The sequence below is a fragment of the Pituophis catenifer genome, unplaced genomic scaffold, assembly GCF_029215685.1.
Source record: "Pituophis catenifer annectens isolate HBS135680 unplaced genomic scaffold, rPitCat1.0.hap2 SCAF_3, whole genome shotgun sequence".
In the NCBI taxonomy this organism is placed as follows: domain Eukaryota; kingdom Metazoa; phylum Chordata; class Lepidosauria; order Squamata; family Colubridae; genus Pituophis; species Pituophis catenifer.
Genome location: NW_027256883.1, coordinates 32,642,665 through 32,661,918, shown reverse-complemented (window position 1 = coordinate 32,661,918; position 19,254 = coordinate 32,642,665). Strand labels below are relative to the sequence as shown.

Below are 19,254 nucleotides of genomic sequence, written 5' to 3'. Positions count from 1 at the left end.
TGCTTGAAACCTAATAGGAGGCGGGATCGCCCCTGGCGTCAACAGAGGGGTGGAGCTTGTGCGGTGACTCATGAATAATCCATGTAATTATCCCTGCAACAACAGCGAACTGATTTTGTGTTTCTTTCTGGAGAGTTTTCGCCTTCCCATTCTATATATACCATATTTTTAGAAAGATTTACAGAAGTTACTGAAATAAGTGTAAAGGCGTAAAAGTAGACCCGATCAGTGGACTAGAAAGTGTTATAAAACTGGATACATTTTAGAACCATGTAGTCTTTGAAAATAATTTAGAAAAAAAATGTTCATTTTTCTTGTTCAGTTCTCTATTTTGCATTAAGGGAACCTAAACATATTTTGCTGCTTTGAAGAACTGCATTATGACCCAACTCCTTAAAGTGGCACTTTAAAGCAGTGTAATGTCATTGAAATACATTCCTCTGTTTTAATGTCCAGGAGAGTTAGTATCTAATGAAAACTATAGAGCACATTTTTTCCCAAAGTATGCACAGAACATCAGAAGCTGTTTTTCATTATTGTAAAACATATAATATGGAATAATAGATTAAACTTATAGGAACATTCTAGTTGAGTATTAGAGACACAAAAATAACTTTGGTAATTGTGAGATCAGAAAAAGACCCTTAGTAATTGTGAGTTCCCTTTTGTGCATGTATTCAAACAGAAGCTGGACAGCCATCTGTCTGGGATGATTCAGTTTGAATTCTTAAAATATCTTCCACTGCTACGGTTCTTATAAAATGTTCTAAATTTTCTTGCATTTTAAAACACATTAATTTGAAGAGTCTTTCATGGACTTTGCTATGTATTAAACAATGTTAAAGTGTGTTATAGTTTTGCACAAGCGATTCAACATGGCTACCTGTGTGGAATCTACAGAGACTATATTACCAGTCTACTGACAACTGGTGAAGAAAGTTATACCCATCGTAAATCTTTAACTTTTCAGTTAGTATTTCACTGAAGACTGACGTTAATGCTTTAACCTCTTTTATCCCAATGGCAAGTTACAATGTGTGTTGGACTTTTACCCCATGTTCAATGTTTCACAGTAAAAACGCAACAATAATGGAGTTTGAAACAGGACTATAATTTCTGTGAATTATAGCAAAAACTTAGATTTAGAATAACTTTATTGTCACTTTGAATGTACACTAATCGACATGCATTAAAATGAAATTTTGTTACATACAGCTCTCAAGGGTCACCACCTCCAATATACACTACAACAAACTCTCTATACAAACTCTCTAAGTATTGCTTAACTCTGGAATAACACACTTCTGCACCTAGGCCGAAAATACATTGCTATTTATCCAAACTTCAGGAACGGGAGTTTGGTTACAGCTCGGGGACGGCATGTTCCAGTGGGAGGAGCAAATCCATTTTTTTTCACTTCACAAAGTCACCATTTCTCCTTTTTCACTGGGCGCGCGAGTAAGGATTTCCGCGGTGGCGGATGCCGCTGGAGAAAGGGTGAGAGACACATCCCCGCTTGCAGCACCTGTCGCAGGTGCGCGTGGGTCACGTGGCTCTGCCGTCGGTCTTTGGGAGCCGCGCCAGCTTCCTTCCTTTTAGGCGTTTCTCCGCTTGCGCGACCGGACCAGATTAGGGAATGCGGATCGAGTTGGCCGTCGCTCGTTAGTTCTCGGGGAAAACAAAACAAAACAAAACAAAAAGAACCCTGAAGGAGGGAGAGGTATTCAGGCCGCCTTCCATTAAGACGGTGGCGATTCGGCGGACCGAAGATGAGCAAGATCCAGAAGTTTTTCAAGGGCGGCGGCGGCGGATCCGGCTACTCCAAGGGGAAGGGGAAAGGGGGCCCCACCCCGCAGGAGGCTTTAGCGCGGCTGCGGGAGACGGAAGAAATGCTGATCAAGAAGCAGGAATACCTGGAAGCCAGGGTCGCCAAGGAGTTGGCCCTGGCTAAGAAATACGGCACCCGAGACAAGCGAGGTGGGTTTTCTCGAGGAAGCAGGCCTTTAATCGGGCAAATCAAGGTACATCGCTGAGACGTAATGGGCTTTAGGAAACGAGGCCCCTGAGCGTGAGCAGAGTACAAAGCCTCATCGGACAAATTATCGTTCGAACTCTTGGTTTTGGGGAGTTATCCAAGACTTTAAAAAGTATCGTTGCTGAGTTGGTATGGGGAAGGGCAGAAAGTGACTTCGTGTATTGCAAAATCTGGCCTCGAGTCGAGAGCCGTTTCCTTAACTACGTGAGAGACTGGTAACTTTTACTATTTGGTTCAGTGGGTTTCTTTTTATACATTTTAGAAGTTGGAGGTTGGTCACTGTCGTTTTAAATCCTGGCGCTTGAATGGCGTTGCTTGTACTTAGTTTTAAATTTTGGCTGCCGTTGTTGAAAGATACTTGTGTCACAGTAAGAATTGGCTTTGTTCACGTGGCTGAACAAAGCTATAATTTGAGTGCTGGAGATGGCTGTTTTTGTGTCAGTGAGTCCGAATTTGGCTGTTGCTATATTTGAAGCTCACCCTCCCCTTTGACAATCATAATGTGTGGTTCTACCCAGGATGAAAATGCTTTCTTTCCTTGAATAACATTCCTTGTATAATGTTTCCTTTCTTGTTTTCACATCCCATAGGGGAGATCAGCCTCTGAAATAAATGTAAACACTGAGCTTAAAGGTCTTATGGTGCCCTTTTCTTATATTTAAGAGCCATTGTTTTGCTTAATTCTAAAGGTAATCATCCCTACATTAATTTTTTTTTGCCTTCAGATGGGTTTCAGCGGATGCCACTTTCAAATGCTACCCTGAGGGCTTTATTGTCAGAAATCCTTCCTGTCTTGTTCCCCCATAAATTTATTTCCCAGGAATAGAAACTTCCGCAAGCTTTCCCCTGAGCAATTTTGAATGCTTCTACCACATCTCTTTCCAGATTGCTTTGTATGTGAACTTAATACCTGCTAGGAAAGTTTTGATTGTGGATGGTTGAATAAATAAGTTGATTTAAGCAATTACAGTAATATAACTTCTCTTTGTTTAATGGTATTCAGAATGAGGTCTTGTTTTTTGAATAAAGCTTTTAAGATTATCTACCAATTACCACATCTAAGTTTGTTTTGATCTTGTTTAGGACATTGCTAATGCTGCCTTTGTTAAGGATCCTTATGTAAGGATAGTTGTGCCTTAACAAATCCAATTTTTGAGTAGGACTTATTTCTGAACTGATTATGTGCCATTGAGTTGTTTTTGACTCCTTGTGTCGACATAGATATATTTCCAACTCATGATCTGTCCTTAACCTGGCCTTTCAGGTATTCCAACATTCTTTCTAAATAACATTTATTCATGGTATAAACAAAGTGGAAGTAATGGAACACCTAGGTTTTCAGGATTCAGGTGTGAAATTTTACATGGATACTTAAAATGTCACTTGTGTTAGAATTAAGTAATGTAAGTAATTAAATAATTTATATAAAATTATATAAGTAAATAAATATATCATGACACCTCCCTTTTCTGTTTCAAATCACGAGTGGGGTATATCAAAAAAGTCAAGATGATAGCTGCCATCACAAGATTGAAGCTGCCTATTTTGTACATGTGATGAATGTAAAAATGCATGTGTAATATATAGAAAAAGGAGTGAAACTTTATTTACATACCTGCCATACCACAGTATTTGGATTTTTTTGACCCCTGCCGCTTTCATCAATCTTCTTTTAAAATAAAGAGTTGCAAAGCCCAACATTTAAAAAAACTTGAAGATAATCTTGAAATTGGGGAAGAAAGCACTGATTTAATGTGGGTATGATTAAGGATGATGTTGGACTGTCTCACTCATGGGCTGACGGCAAAGTCATTGGGGCAGGAAAGAAAAAAGTCAGGGTATATTTGTATTGTGGTTAGGTGCAATCAGGAAAAAACATGAAATAGATATGTTTTGAAATAAGTCATTGTGTTTTACATCATGCTTCTAAAGTAGTCGTGTAAAGATGCAATATTATGGTTCCCAGCAGTATGGGGATGTTGCAACGATCATAAGGGTGAAAAATGGTCATTTCAGTGATGTTGTAAGTTCAAAGTCATTAAACAAATGGTTGTGAGTGTACAGTTTTTAATTAAAAAATAGATTTATTTAGCTTCTTGTTAAAGTGGAATCAATGCTTTTGTTATATTGAAGGTAGCTAGCAGAGCATTGTCGCAAGCCATTTTTATAAAATATAATTATATAAATTTAGAACACACTTCCTGAAACTATTTTTATTGGCTAGCAAGAATGGATCTGCAAGCACAGAAAAAGCAGCTGTAGAGTTCTAATTTTATATTACATTTCATCCCAACTGAATGCAGAAACTATGTGACACTGTATGTTACAAAATGGTAATTTAATTTCAACATGCAGGGTTGGTTGGTTTTTAACTGTACACTGCCCAGAGTCATTCAGACACAAGAGATAGATGGTACCTGCATTGACAAAATAAATTGATTATTTGCCCTCCAAGGATAGAAGGAAAAATCTGATTGAGTAGTGGGAAGTCTGAGATGTTCCTTGCACACCTCATGGTGGTAGTTCAGAAAGGCTTGACTTTAAAAACTCTTAAGAGAATCTTCTGGGCTTGGGCAGGGCAAGAGAGCAAAGTCTGGGATTCAAGACTTCCCAGTTTCCTTCATTCCTTTTGAGTGATTTGGGTTTTTTTGGGGGGGGGATTTCTAAAAACCACTTCAACCATGATCACCAAATTCTAAGCATATGGTTTCCTGGCATATAAAATGAGAAAACCATAATAAAGCCACAGCAGGATTAAAAAAAGAAAAGTAGGAAAAGTATGCAGAACATTATTTCTTTCAGACATCTTTACTAGCACTGGCCTTGTTAGCTGTATGTAACAAAATAATGTATCTGTGTATGTGTTTTTCAGTTATCACTTTGTGTTATGCCCATATGCATTTCTGTGTATGTATATACTGGAAAGCGCTGGGTGCATTACATATAAACTTCACTGGGTCACATGACCTGGAGGGAAGAACGGGGAAAGCTTAGAATGATGCAGGGATCATCTTTCTGAGTGACAGCCCAGTTGTGTCTCCTATAGGGAAATTTTTCAGGATTATTTTGTCTTTTTCAAAGCCCAATGTTTTGCTGATTTTTTCTCCACACCAAATTTGGTTCCATTCTGTTCAGTTCTAAATATATGGTGCAGACAGAGTCCCAACCCCCTTTACATAACTTAATTCCAGCTTTACTTAGAACATCTTACATGTTCAACATTATCTTTAATATCATCAAACATCCACATCTCCTCCCATCCCAGATCTTTGGGAAGGACTCAGTTAGGTGGACAAAAATGTCAAATCCAATCTGAACATCTGTTTGACTGTGCAGCGAATCATAACAATAATGGATAGTCCCATCAACCTTTGCGGATTGATATTGACTACTTTGGAAAATCCTGCCCTAAATAATGGATAATATTATTTTTATTTTTTATTTTATTTTATTTGATTTCTATACCGCCCTACTCCCGAAGGACTCAGGGCGGTGCACAGCCAAACAATAAAACACATACATACAAAATTTAAAAGTAGAATAAAATCAAATTAAATAATTTTGGCCCCGACAAATTTAAAACCCCAAACTTTTAAAACCAATTTAAAATTGAATGTATAAAATACTAAAAGATATTTAAAAATTAAAAAATCTTTTATAAAAGAGGGGGAAAATTAGGCCAGGCCCGCCTGGTGAAATAGTAAGGTCTTTAAAGCGCGGCGGAAGGTGCGCGGATCCGGGATCCTCCGTATCTCTGGGGGGAGCTCATTCCAGATAGTAGGTGCCCCCACAGAGAAGGCTCTCCCCCTGGGGGCCACCAGTCGGCATTGTTTGGCTGACGGTACCCGGAGGAGCCCCTCTCTATGGGAGTGTACCGGCCGGTGGGAGGCTATTGGTGGTAGTAGGCGGTCCCGCAAGTACCCAGGTCCTAAGCCATGGAGCGCTTTAAAGGTGGTAACCAAAACCTTGAAGCGCACCCGGAAGACCACCGGGAGCCAGTGCAGCTTGCGCAGGAGGGGTGTTACATGGGAACGCCATGTCGCTCCCATTACCACCCGCGCGGCCGCACTCTGCGCCAGTTGGAACCTCTGGGTGCTCCTCATACCTAGATGTGTCTCTGTGTTATGTGAGCATTCTTAAATGAGAGTGGTATAGCATCAGTGGTAGGTTACCCCCGGTTCGGACCAGTTCACAAGAACTGGTAGCAAAACCGGTGACAAGCTCCGCCCACTGACCCCAACATCATCAGAAAGCTTCTGCGCATGTGCAGAAGTGCACACGGCCCCGTTGTGAACCGGTAGTAAAGGTAAGTAGGACCCACCCTTGTATAGCATGAGATAAATATGTGGAAAATGAAATATAGCATCTTAAGTCTCAGACAGATCCAGGGCAAAAGAATCACGTTCTCCCCAACATTTCATTTCATTCTATGTATGTATTTTTCTTTTTTCTTTTCTGTCTATTGAAACTAACGCATCAGTAAATAGAAGAATGCGGGAAAACCCAAAATGCAGGTAGTCCTCGAATTACAACCACAGTTTGGATTGGAACTTCCATCTCTAAGCCAATGCTACAATAAAGCAAGAGATTACATGACTGCATCATTTAAAATTGCGATTTCAGCAGTCCTTATTGCCATTTTAAGCTAGATTTGTGAGTTATCAAGTAAGTACCCACTTTAATCAAGCCATTCCAGCCCTGGTGCTTTCCAGCCCTGAGCCTTAGTAAGGTAAAGGACTGAGTCCAAATCCCACACTGCACCTATCTCCCTCCATTTTTGCCCTTTGGCAAGCCTACACCTGTGCCCTAGGATGCCACAACACCCCAGCCCTGTCTCAGCCACAGTTGCTGTTGCCAACCTGCAGTCTGAGAATCCTGACCCCACATTCAAAGAGTTAAATTTCCATTTGTGTCAAACAGGCAGAGGTTGTGAGTGAAATGGACAGAGCCTTCATATATCCTGACAACACTCCATGCTTCCAAAGATTTGAATATCTTAAGAGAATTTAGATGCTTTTGAAATCCAGGAAAATGTGCTCTTATGGGATAATTATTGTGTTTCTCATGAATACTATCAACAATTTTGTCCCAAAGAGCCATAGTAAATTGCTTTTGGTAAATTCAGGAAAATACTTCAGTGGTGATAGCAAGATAGCTATGAGTGAATATATTGCAAACCCCTTGATGATGATTAGCATCCAAGTGTATGATGACACCGCTGTGACTTGTTACTACTTGAAGTTGAGTAACAATAGAGGAGTTTCAAATTATTACAGCACAAGCCTGGCTGCATGTTCACAAGCAGAGATTGCAGAGTAGAAAACTGTAGCAAAATATTTCTAGTTGCTGCTTTTCTCCTAATTTTAACAGTCAATCTGCAGACTTTAAAAATGTGAACAGAGAAAATATTTTATTGCATCCTTATTATAAAAGCCATAACTTTCCTCTTCATTTATATTATTCATGTACAAAGTCTAATTTCAATCTAGGATGAAGATACATAAATAGATTTTTGGGTGTCACATAAAAGTCTTGTTAAAAGTCTCATTTGCTTATGTGGGAGAGTCAGCTTTGGATCATTATAAGAGTGGTACAAGATTTAGCTTTGATAAACTCCCACATCCTTTCTAATATTTGTCATCCAAGGCAAAGATGGATAAATATTAACAGGAATTTCTTGTTTTCTACTTTTTGAGAAAAGGCAACTTTAGTTAGGAACACAGAACAAGTACCTGAATTGTGATCATGTGACTGCAGGGACTGTGTGACTGTTGTATTTGCAAAGATCAGTAATATGTCACTATTGGCGTCGTATGTTTGAATGGTCACTAAATGAATGAATGGTTTTAATTGAGGATTATTTGTATAAGTCTATCTGCTAACTGCTGCTATTTCCTTCAGCTTGCCAACCTTCTATTCAAATGCTTTTGGAATCTAGAGTTTCCTATTACACTGTTTTGTTTTAGCTTCCATATTCTTTTTAATTTTTTTTTATTGTATTCAGTTTTGCTATACATTGCCTAGAAATTCTAGAAATCGGGTGGTAATATAAATACCTTAAATATATTTTTTTCATAATTATATTTCCAGGTCTAGCACTGTTGCATTTTTGTCTCAAAAACGCAAGAGAGAAGCTAAAATGAATGTATTGTTCATTACTATTTATGGAGATTCTCAGTCATCAGGTCATGGTTGTCCCAAAGGTGCTTTTTAAAGAGGCAACTGAACTTTCTTGTGTTTTTTTTTTTTTTTGAAGATGTTTTACTTCTCATCCAAGAAGTTTCTTCAGCTTGATTGGATGGTGGGGAATGGAAGGATTTATACTCTTTGCAGACTACTGGTCATTTGCATTCTTTTTAGAGAGTCATTGAAGCCACTTGGAGATTTATCTGTGTCATCAGGGTCACCTGAGTAGTGCAAATGGGTATGGAGCCTTCTTGGAACTGCTGAAAGGTCTGTGCTGTAGACTGGAGGTAGATGATGTTGTATCCATCCCCATCTGTTGAGAGAAGGCTGTTCAGTTTTGACATAGATGGACTCTTTGACCCCTCTTTTAAACAGCGGTTCCCTCTGTCCAAAATGTGGACATCATTTATCTCCAGTAAAAATCCCTCTATTCCCCACCATCTAGTCAGAGATGAAGAAGCTTGCTTCATCAATAAGAAGCAAAACATTTTATTTATTTATTTATTTATTTATTTATTTATTTATTTATTTATTTATTTATCAATCAAACAATCAAACAATCAATCCAGTTGTTTTTAGTTTGGTGATAATTGGAAACATAAAAATTTTTGAATTATGGATGAAATATGATTTAAATCATGATCATTTTAGTTTCTCTTTATGTAATTATCTTTAAATCACTAATAATCTTGCAAACTAATTGAATACGAGCCTTTACATGGGGCACCTATGAGACATTCACAACACAAGCATCATGAGAATAAATATTTTCATAGATGAGGACTATAGCCCATCCACCTCTTTTCAAATTCAATTAGATATTCAGTGTTTAAATAATTAAAGAGGTTCTGTGTGTACGTACTTATGAAAATATTGGTTGGCAGGAACAAGGCCTTTTTATTTTATAAATTACAAAATTCCAGAATCTCCTTTCAAGGTATAGCTTAATTTTCAGTTGATACAATTTTCACAGGTAGAATTAAAAACTGTTTGTCGATTAATGTCCAATATTCTATTTAGTTAGTTTTAGGAAAGCATACAATAAATGTAATTTAAACTTGCAAATATTAATGGAAACTGGAGAATTCCAGGTCTGTTTATTTAAAGGAGCTTTTTGTCCTTTCTCTCTGGAAAACCTGTTGCTGTGTCTTGGCAGTTCTCCCAGAACAGTTGATAAATGCGCCATTTCCTAGGGATTGACATAAGGTAGTTTCTCACTCTGCAGTATGTATTTTACTGTGGGAAAGAATATTTTCACTGTGATTTGGGTGAAGACTATTATGGTTATTTGCTTTTCTTATATATTACTATATTTTGTTTTTGTTTTTTTAAAAATCCCATCAATTCAAAATGTACGTTATTTAGAGTATTTGTAGTTAAAGCAGCCTATAGTACTAAAGAAATAACAGTAATTAAGTATAGAGATTTAGGAAGTTTCGCCATGTTTGCAGAAACTAATGAAATTCTGAATTTATATGTATCTTTCTTGGCATCTGCTTTCTATTATGTTATGAACAAAGCATTGGCTATAGTTATAATTGTAGTTTTAACATATGGAATTAATTGTGGGGGGAAAACCATTGATCTCATTTTCTTAATTGGAAAAGTTCACAAAATGTCTATAAATATATCTCTACAGTAAATCCTGTCTTTCCTTGATACTCATTTTTTAAGAAAAAAGTTTATGTCAGAATATATATATATATATATATATATATATATATATATATATATATATATATATATATATACACACACACACACACACATACATACACACACACACACACACACGAAAATCTTTAAATTTTATAATGTAAATCATAATCTTATACATTTTATAATTGTATAATCTTTATAAAAGTTAAAGATTTTCAGAAGATCACAAATCACTGTTTTAAAACAAAATTATGTAGAATTATGACCTGTGGCATTATGTTTATTTCAGATTAGTCTCCTTATAGTCTCCAGATTCTCCTTATCTGGCTTTCTACTTTTTCTGACTGTTTGGAGTTGGGGATCTTCTTTTTCCAGAGTTTCTCTGATGTAAGTTTATTTCCAGTACTGTCAAATCTAGGGGTTAGGACTTGGTTATGTTGCTAGTCCAATAAATAAGACATGCACATTTACCATATAAATAAAATAGTGGTATTGTCAAAACTTTTAGATCAGTGTTTCTCCATATCAGCAACTTTCAAATGGGAATTGAAGTCTGCATGTTTGAAAGTTGCTGAAGTTGAGAATCATTGCCTTCATAGACCATTGTCTATATTGCTGTCAGATCATACTTGTGGTGACTCTGAATTCAATAGTTCAGTTTTTGATTTTGCAATGCTAATTTGTTCATTAACTGGTATTAAACTTTGGAAACCTTGAGGATAGTATTTATTGCATAGAAGCAAAATAGTTGTATATTCTTATCCATTTATAGTTCAGAACAGGGAGCGGCAGTATGGCACTCAGGTGTTTCTCACAAAATGATACTTGTGGTCCAATTTCAATTTCTAAAGTTAAATTTACACAAATCATGGTGAACAATTTATTTCCAGTAACATACATTTTGTGACAAAATTACCAAAATCCTCATTCAGTTTGATGATTAGGAATTTATTTAATATTTTATTTATTTATGAAATTTATAGGTTCCCCATCTCATTGTCATGTAACTCTTGACTATTCAGTTTTGACTGAATAGCTGGGGAGCTAATATGTGAGATCAGGGAATGTTGTCTATCCTAAAAAGAACTAGAGGTGTGTTCAAGTTAAAGTAGTCTACCATTTATTTCTAAATATTTTGAGGTCACAAGTTAAGTACTGTAATGCTTTGGAAAAATGTGACATGAACTCAGGACATGAGGTAGTTGTTTACCTGGTCCAATAGGACTAAAAAACTCTTGAAATTTGGAATTCTCATACTTCAGGCTGAATAAACTTAGGAGATCCATTGATTCTCCATTTGGGGGGGGAGTGATGGTTGTAGTCACATTTGACTCATCTTTCCAGTTTTTAAATGTGAATAGAGGCAATATTTCTCCATACCAGTCTTTGTCATAAGCTGTTGAACTTTTCCAACCAGTATGTTCTGAAAATCCCCGTCCCCCCACAATGAGATGTTCAAGGATGCTAGAGTTTGGCTTCTTTTGGAGGAAGAGTTCTATTGTCACTTTTATAGGATGGAGACAAAATTCAAAATAACTTTGTAGCAAAGACAAGATGTTCCATAGAGAAGTTGTGCATCTAATACATATCCAAGATATTTTCAGCATTTAGTTGACTGCTTCTCTATATCTCAGTCTCTGTTACAAACTGCTTCTGTGTTATTTCTTCTTGCTGTCTCTATATGCCTCAGTATCCATACATGGCCATTATCACAGAACAATCTTTTTCTTTTAATTGGGAGGGGGGGCCTGTTACTAAATTTGCTATGTTGATTAACAAAATTCCATTCTGCCCCAATAAGGAAATTTATTTATTTACAGTATTAAATTTATGTACTACCCATCTTGTTATCCAAAGTGATCTTGGATTCTTCCTCCCCTCCATTTTAAAGGTAATCTGATGTCGTGAGTGACTGTAGCCAATGGGAAGAGATTATATTGGACCTCTATTCTAAAATATATGGTGGAGACCACATCTCTTAATGTTTACCTTGTACAAAGATATTGCTGATTGATTTATACTAGTAATTTTATTGTTAAATGGGAAAAAAGTTAATAATATAATACAGTGCCTTTCAGAAGGAAGAACAATTAACCTGCTTTGAATCACCAAATTCTTTTGCTATTGAAGTAAGCTGAGAAAGATGGTTTTGAGTTTAGTATAGCTTTCTTTAACCTGGTTGTCCTCCGGTTGAGTGTCCTGATAGATTTCCCAACTCTCTGTTTATTTAGTTTCACTGAATTTGCTCGCTCAATAAATGTGGCAGTCTGTCTCTGATTTATGTTAAGAACTAAAGCAGCCATATGGGTATCTTTTGCATTGGCTTATGAGATACTTTTCCCTGTTCTTACTTCACCAGCTGCACTGCAGGCACTGAAAAGAAAAAAGAGGTATGAAAAACAGTTGACCCAAATTGACGGGACTCTTTCCACTATTGAATTCCAGCGTGAGGCTCTTGAAAATTCCTACACAAATACAGAAGTGTTCAAGAATATGGGCTATGCTGCTCAGGCCATGAAAAAAGTACATGAAAACATGTAAGTGGAAAATGTCAAACCCCATGGAAAATAACCTTAACTCTTACATTTACACCTATTTGGTGGGTTTCTTTCTTGCATAAGAATTGAGATGTTTCATTCTTGTATATGATGCTAAGGTTTATCTTCAGGTATAGATAAAGTTGCTAGGATTTTACTGTTACACTTTAATCTAAGTGTAGTCCTGCAGCAGGTAAGATTAGTGTGGCCTGAACCATAGATAACTGCAAGCTGTATATATTGCTTCAGCTGAAATTTCTGCAATAGAAATTTCATCAATAGGCATCTTTTTTCCTTTTATACTGCCTTTCTCCAAATAGAATATACCTGAAGTTAAATGGACTTCAAATTCCAAAATTCTTCTGCTACGATGATAATTCCTTAGAATTGTGGGAGTTGAAGTTTGTAGATCTGGAAGGTATGTACTCTGGAAAAATAGAATCTTCCAGAAATCTTCTAAAAGTTTGGGTCCTTCTGTAAACCTTGCCAGTTCAGCCATTCCAAAAATAGTACAATGACTTTCCTTAAATTAATCCTCAAAATCAGAAACGGTTCATGATGTTCTGGGCATGAAACAGAATTGTTTTATGGCTTGACCCTCTGTAGGACATCATGTTTTAAGTTCTCAAATAGAGTTCCCCAAATCTCCAATATGCAAACTGCTTGAAAACTGATTGGGATTGCTTCTTATGTACATATCTCTTTTGCTTATATTATTCTATTTTTCTATTCACTACTGTTTGTAAGCAGTTCAAGGGCTTTTATAGAATTTAAAGCCCTTATGGAATTTGGAACTTGCATGCCGGAAGGAATTTTCCTGTAACATTATTACAAACTAAACTTGTCTTTGATGGCCCTTTAAATGCCCTAATAAGCCAGGATAATGGCTTATAAAGAGTGGGAGTTTATTAATCATACTTCATTTTATTGAAGTGTTTTATTAAAGTAGATAACTTAATAATATATCTTTGCTATTTTCCCAGACTTTCAATATCCTCCTCCCCAAAATTTAAATCTCTCTTTTGCTGTTGCTTTTTGCTTTGATGATTATTGATTTTTTATGAAAACCTCAGAATTTTACTGGAATCCACTATGCCATCCTATCTATATACAAATGAGCAAAGAATTTCTTCTTTCCTTATATCCTTAGGGACTTGGACAAAATTGATGACATGATGCAAGATATCACTGAGCAACAAGATATTGCTCAGGAAATCACAGAAGCTCTCACAAGAAGAGTTGGTGATGACTTTGATGAGGTATGTTTTGACATCTAAGAACAAAAAATGGCCCTGACTTTAATATTACTGCTAATTTTAAATTTGCTATAATTGTTGTCTAGCTCTTTTCTAAGCGCTTCAACATTTTTCCTTAAATGCACTCGAATTCTCAGAGACTAAAGAGACATTTATTCAAAAATAGAGACTGTACTGTCTTGAAGAAAGTATTCAAAAGAATGCAAATTGCTATGTCAAAACAATGCAAATGCATAACCTCTTTTGCTGTGACAAAATGATTGGATTTCTGACATATCAAATGGAATAGACTGTACATAGGTAATAGCAATGTGTGATACATTCCTAATTTTATCCTAGCTGATCAGTCATGCCTTCTTCTAGTATACTCCACTGTCATCATCTGGAATTCAGAGAAGCTTTGTATCACCACATGCAAGGAGGGAAGATTAGTCAAGCTACTATATTTTTCTCTATTTCCATTTTCACCACATTTGCAGACCAGCCCTTCTGTTTTGAGGGCCTCATCTATAGGTTGTGATTCAAGCGAGAAAATAGAAGAAACTTCCTATTTTAGCCCATGAAGAAAGTAATGAAAGATGGAAAACAAGATGGACTCCTCTTTGTATCTTGTGATGAATAACTTGTTGGCATACCTCAAGAGGTCTTGTTCCATACTTTCCCCACTTTTCTGTTTTTGCCTTCATTAGGAACACACTTAGTAAGCATGTTCAGTGTCAGCATATATCAATAGCTTCTCCTTTTACAAAACCAGAAAGACTGAAGCCATTTTTGGGTAGTAGAATGATCACAAAATAAAGCAACTCTTTTTTAAAACCCTTGTAGCCTTTTTTGTATTCAACCATATTTTGTATTCAACTATATTTTCAGTCAATTACCATAATTTATCCTTATCAACCAATATCTACTTAAAATATTTGTTTGAGATCTTGTCCGGTACAAAAAATAAGATATTCATAAAATTGCAGCATAGAAGATTTATTCATATACAAGAATCTGGTCAATTAATAATCAGTACTAAATTGGCACTAGATAAGGGTCAATGAAATTCAAGGGGAACTGGACTTGGATATCTTGTGGCAATGCAAGGATTCTAAACTGATGACATGTTTAATTGTGCCCACCAGCTGTGCTTGCTGTTCTACAAATTTCTAATAAAATTTATTTGTCCTAAAAATATCCATTTGTATAGGTCCCTGGCATGCTGAAAACCCAAAATAAAGTTTTTTTTAAAGTAAAGTTTGTATAGGTAACTATACTTGGTTGGCTACAATTGTGAAACTGTTGTACTTAGAGGTTCTTTTGACATTAGGCATTGTTTATTGAAATATAACCTGCCAAATTTTAAAATTTCAGGATGAACTGTTGGCAGAATTAGAAGAACTGGAGCAAGAGGAACTCAATAATAAGATGAAAAATGTTCATTTACCAAGTGTCCCAGCTACCCCATTGCCTTCTCATCCTGGTAAATTGTTTTCTTATATTAATTAGTTCTGTTATGAAAGTAGGCTATAGAAATATTGAGGAGAAAAGGAACAATCATAGAAATTTAACATACTTGGATATAATAGTAGCTATCTTGACACATAAGAGTGATACATTGATGTGAATGAGGAGTAATTATGACTGGTCCTCATAGTTTTTGTTGATGCAGTGTTTGTATGGTCACCTGGTCCCAATTTGGACATCTGACAACCAGCCCACAATTATGACATCACAGCATCCTGTGTCATGTAATTACCATCTGCAAACTTCATTCCCAGCTTTCAACAAGCAAAGTCAGTGGGGAAGCTGGCAGAAAGTTTGGTGATCACTTGACTACAGAATACTGCTACTGCAAGAGATTTGCCCAATAATGGCAACTGAAACTGCTATAAATTTGTACAGTCACAGGATGTGCCTTCTTTGCTTAGTGATGGCCTTCTCAGTTCCAATTACTATTGGTGAGAGAGGACTATTAATAGTAATTGCACTTTGGTGAAAGAATACTTTGTACACAGAGTAATAATTTGGTGGTAGCGAAAGCTGAACTTGGATTTGGTCATCTGGATTCAAGTCTTGTGATCTGATGTAAAGCTATGCAAGCAATTCTTATTGAATAGATCTACTGAAGTAATCCCTTTACAAGATGTGTCTTGTAAAGTATGTTTCTTCATTTTTGAGCCACAATGCCTCTAATCCAAATACCAAGTCTTTCCAGAGACAGCAAAAGGGTATCTTTGTTGTTCCAATATGTTGAACAATTATTATCTTTTGTTACAGCATCCTCAAAGAAGAGGGTGGAAGATGATGAAGATATGCAGCAACTGGCAGCATGGGCATCTTAACAGTAGTTTCTCACTGGCTTCAAGGGAATACTACGGGAATATCATGGAAGGACTTCATGGAATAGTGCTTATGTTTTATACAGAGTGTAGCTGTGTGGAATTTTGACCCAAATTGGTCTTTGGTGGAATATATGTATATATTTTATATAGTCTTGTATATATTATTTTTTTTTTAAAAAAAAAGCCAGCATTCTCAAGTATAAACTTTCTCCTTTGGGTATATCTCCAGGCATGCCATTTTTATGCTAAAGAAACCAGATAACAAGCAAGGCTGAATTTTAATTAATGTTATTCTTCTTAGCTGATACTGTTTTAATGACAGAACATGTGTAGATTGCAAAACCTGTTGGTACAATAGTAAGTGTTATAGTGGTTTGAAAGAGAATTAAAATTGGCTTGATTTTGGAATCTCGTTTCCAAATATTTTTCTAAACAAAATTATTAAAACTCATGATCCTTAGGTTGACTAGAGAAATCCTGTAGCAATTTTGCATCGAGTTCTTTGTTTTCTGTGATTCTTCTATAATGCCAATTTTGCTTTTTCAAAGCAAAAATGAAGAATTTGTACCTTAAAAACTAAGATGATGAAAATGGATCTCTATTGAAAGAGAGGGAGGATGCATTCTCTATGCAGAGGGCAGGACCAAAATAAGTGGATTAAAACTAGAAGAAGTGGGTTCAAGGTAGATGTCAGGAGGACCGTTCTGACTGTCTGAGCTGCCATCTAGAATAACAGAGACTGTAGAACAAGCTGTCATAGAAGTGATGAGGTTTTTTTCCAGTGAAGTTCTTCAGCAGAGATGGGTGAACATCTAGCAGATCTTTTTTTTTTTTTAATTTGATTTATATGCCACCCTTCTCCAGAGACTCAGGGCGGCTTACAGTGCGTTAAGAAATAGCCTTCATACTTTTGTATATTTTATACAAAGTCAGCTTATTGCCCCCAGAAACTGGATCCTCAAGATCTTGCATTGAATAGATAACCTCTTATGATCCTCCCAGTTCTGTTCTGTGAGAGATCATCAGAGAAGGAAGAGTATAGATTCATTACCAGCTGTGTTTAGATGATTGGTATGCCTTGAAATTGGTTGCCCCAGGGGTAGTTTAGAAAAGAGCTTTGGATTGATTGACTTTCAGGTTGTTTATAATTCTGAGCAGTCTCAGGGACGAGAGTCCACTACCCATCTAAGAGCTGGAGTAATTGATTCTGTTACTCCGCTTTTAATGGATTGGGAATTAGTGATTCTGAACTAAGTTATATCATGGTTGGTTTTTTTAAAAAAGGTTTTCCCTGCCTGCATGAGTCATTAGAACACTTCTGTCTTATCCCACATGCACTTAAAACTAATCTAGAATATTCATATTTTATCAAGAACCCACTTAATCACTGAGTATAAAAGGTGATAGAGATATGCAATCTAATGCACCCAGGGAAACTTTGATGCACTATGATTTGGTTTATCCAAATTTAGTAGCACAAACTTTTACTGATTTTTATGTAAATTAGATTAATTTGGTTTTATATAAGGGAAAAAAGTAGAATGAATTTTTTTGGCTGAATGATCAGCAAGTGATAATTGAGTTTATCAGCCTCTTTAAAAATAGGAGGTCATAATTCTGTAAATCAGTTGGATTACATTCAAGTAATTGTATGCTGGATTCATGTATATTTTCTTGATGGCAGACAAGACATTGCAGTATCTTGTCAGGCAGAAAAATTGTAATACCTTATGATTGTAGTTCTTAAACGAATCTTACTCTATTTCTTCATTTTTTGGTTTGGATAGTATAGTTCTCTTTAAATATTTCAATACAATAATTTATATGATGTTTATGTATCTTCTTTGAACTATCTTTTTTTTTAATCTGAGAAACAAATCATATGAAGAAAGTTTTAAATTTCTCAAAATAGTAGACAAGTTCCAAAATTATTATGTATGTCAGCGTTTTTTTTTTTCATCCCTGAAATTAGTCTCTGCATATGCAACCTTTTTTCCTAGCCCCTCTCCCTTTTGAATTTTAATTTAAGATGACATTACTGTTACTTTCCTGGAATATAAAAGATTTAAATATGCTAATAAGTATTAAATTGTGCTATTAAAAATGTCACATTGCTTTTTTACAAGAAACATATTCCACAAAGGAAATATATATGCAGGACATTTATAATTGTGTATCTTTGTGGAAATTCAGCATTTACTAGGTCTATAGGGTCTTTGATTTACTGTTCTAATCATAAAACAATAAATGATCCAGAACAATTTTTAACAATGGTCATTAAATAATGCACTACATGTACTGAACTTTAGGGTCTACGGATTATCCAGATATATCACACAGGAGTTTTAACACCTTTTTACTTTAGTAGAGGAGATTGGATAGCTTCTTTATTAAATAACAATATTATCCCACCTAAATTTAATCCCTGAAATGGAAAATTTTGCACATTTTTACATTAGAATTTAATATAGGCATAGTAGCTTTTAAATTCACCATAGCAAGATCATACTAAACTCCAGATTTGTTCCCAATTCAATTATTTTTTAGTATTTTGGGGTTTGGTTGAATGGATGGATAAACATGCTTTAAAATTTTCTGCCTAGATTTCCATAGTTTCAGTAGTTTGTAATCTAGTGACTATTTTATACACCATTAAAGCATCATGGTTGTATTATTATGATTCATGAAAAAATTAAAGCAGAAATTTTGAGAAAAAATATTTTTTTCTGTATCCAAAGGTAATAATGCACCCACATTACATAAAGGTTTTCGGATTATAGGACATGTAATTAATTCCCTCTGTACTCTTTATTGGTAGTGGGAAGAAAGACCCAATAAACTACTGGTCCCTTGATAAATGCAGTTAAACCAATATTTCTATTATCAAAGACGTTGGGATAAAATATTTAATAATTCCAATTTAACCAATAATTAGCGATACTATTTCATCTATGAAAGCAGGAAAAGTTCTAAGCCTGATGACTTATCACATTGACTATCACATACCTACATATACACCGAAATTCCAGTATAATTGGAAGTATTAATTTATAATACTTTTCTTGAAAAACATTTTTTCTAGCCTCTGCTAGTGAGCCTTAAATAGCTGTGATTTTGATAGCTTCTAAAGAACCTGTTGACCATACAACTTTCTTAATACTGATGCCAAAACAACTGACTCTGACTCCGTCATGCAGTTTTCAGATAATACGATTCTTGATTATCTAGCACCTATCTGGTTTTATAAAAATAAA

At 35.7% G+C, this 19,254-nt stretch overlaps 1 protein-coding gene across 1 annotated transcript; it reads left to right on the top strand.

Annotated features, from left to right (window-relative positions):
• The first annotated feature begins 1,433 nt into the window (after nucleotides 1-1,433).
• On the top strand, nucleotides 1,434-18,104 carry CHMP4C (charged multivesicular body protein 4C). Its single transcript, XM_070940473.1, has 5 exons — nucleotides 1,434-1,977; nucleotides 12,240-12,417; nucleotides 13,568-13,676; nucleotides 15,030-15,138; nucleotides 15,936-18,104. The coding sequence occupies exons 1-5, from the start codon at nucleotides 1,770-1,772 to the stop codon at nucleotides 15,998-16,000; spliced, it is 669 nt and encodes a 222-aa protein (XP_070796574.1). The 5' UTR covers nucleotides 1,434-1,769; the 3' UTR covers nucleotides 16,001-18,104.
• The last annotated feature ends 1,150 nt before the right edge of the window (nucleotides 18,105-19,254 follow it).

What these genes read in the sequence shown, in the direction of transcription:
- CHMP4C (XM_070940473.1), top strand. Translation starts at nt 1,770, where the DNA reads ATGAGCAAGATCCAGAAGTTTTTCAAGGGCGGCGGCGGCGGATCCGGC. An exon ending in TTGGTGATGACTTTGATGAG is followed by an intron (nt 13,677 to 15,029) that starts GTATGTTTTGAC and finishes TTAAAATTTCAG; the next exon opens with GATGAACTGTTGGCAGAATT. An exon ending in CCCATTGCCTTCTCATCCTG is followed by an intron (nt 15,139 to 15,935) that starts GTAAATTGTTTT and finishes CTTTTGTTACAG; the next exon opens with CATCCTCAAAGAAGAGGGTG.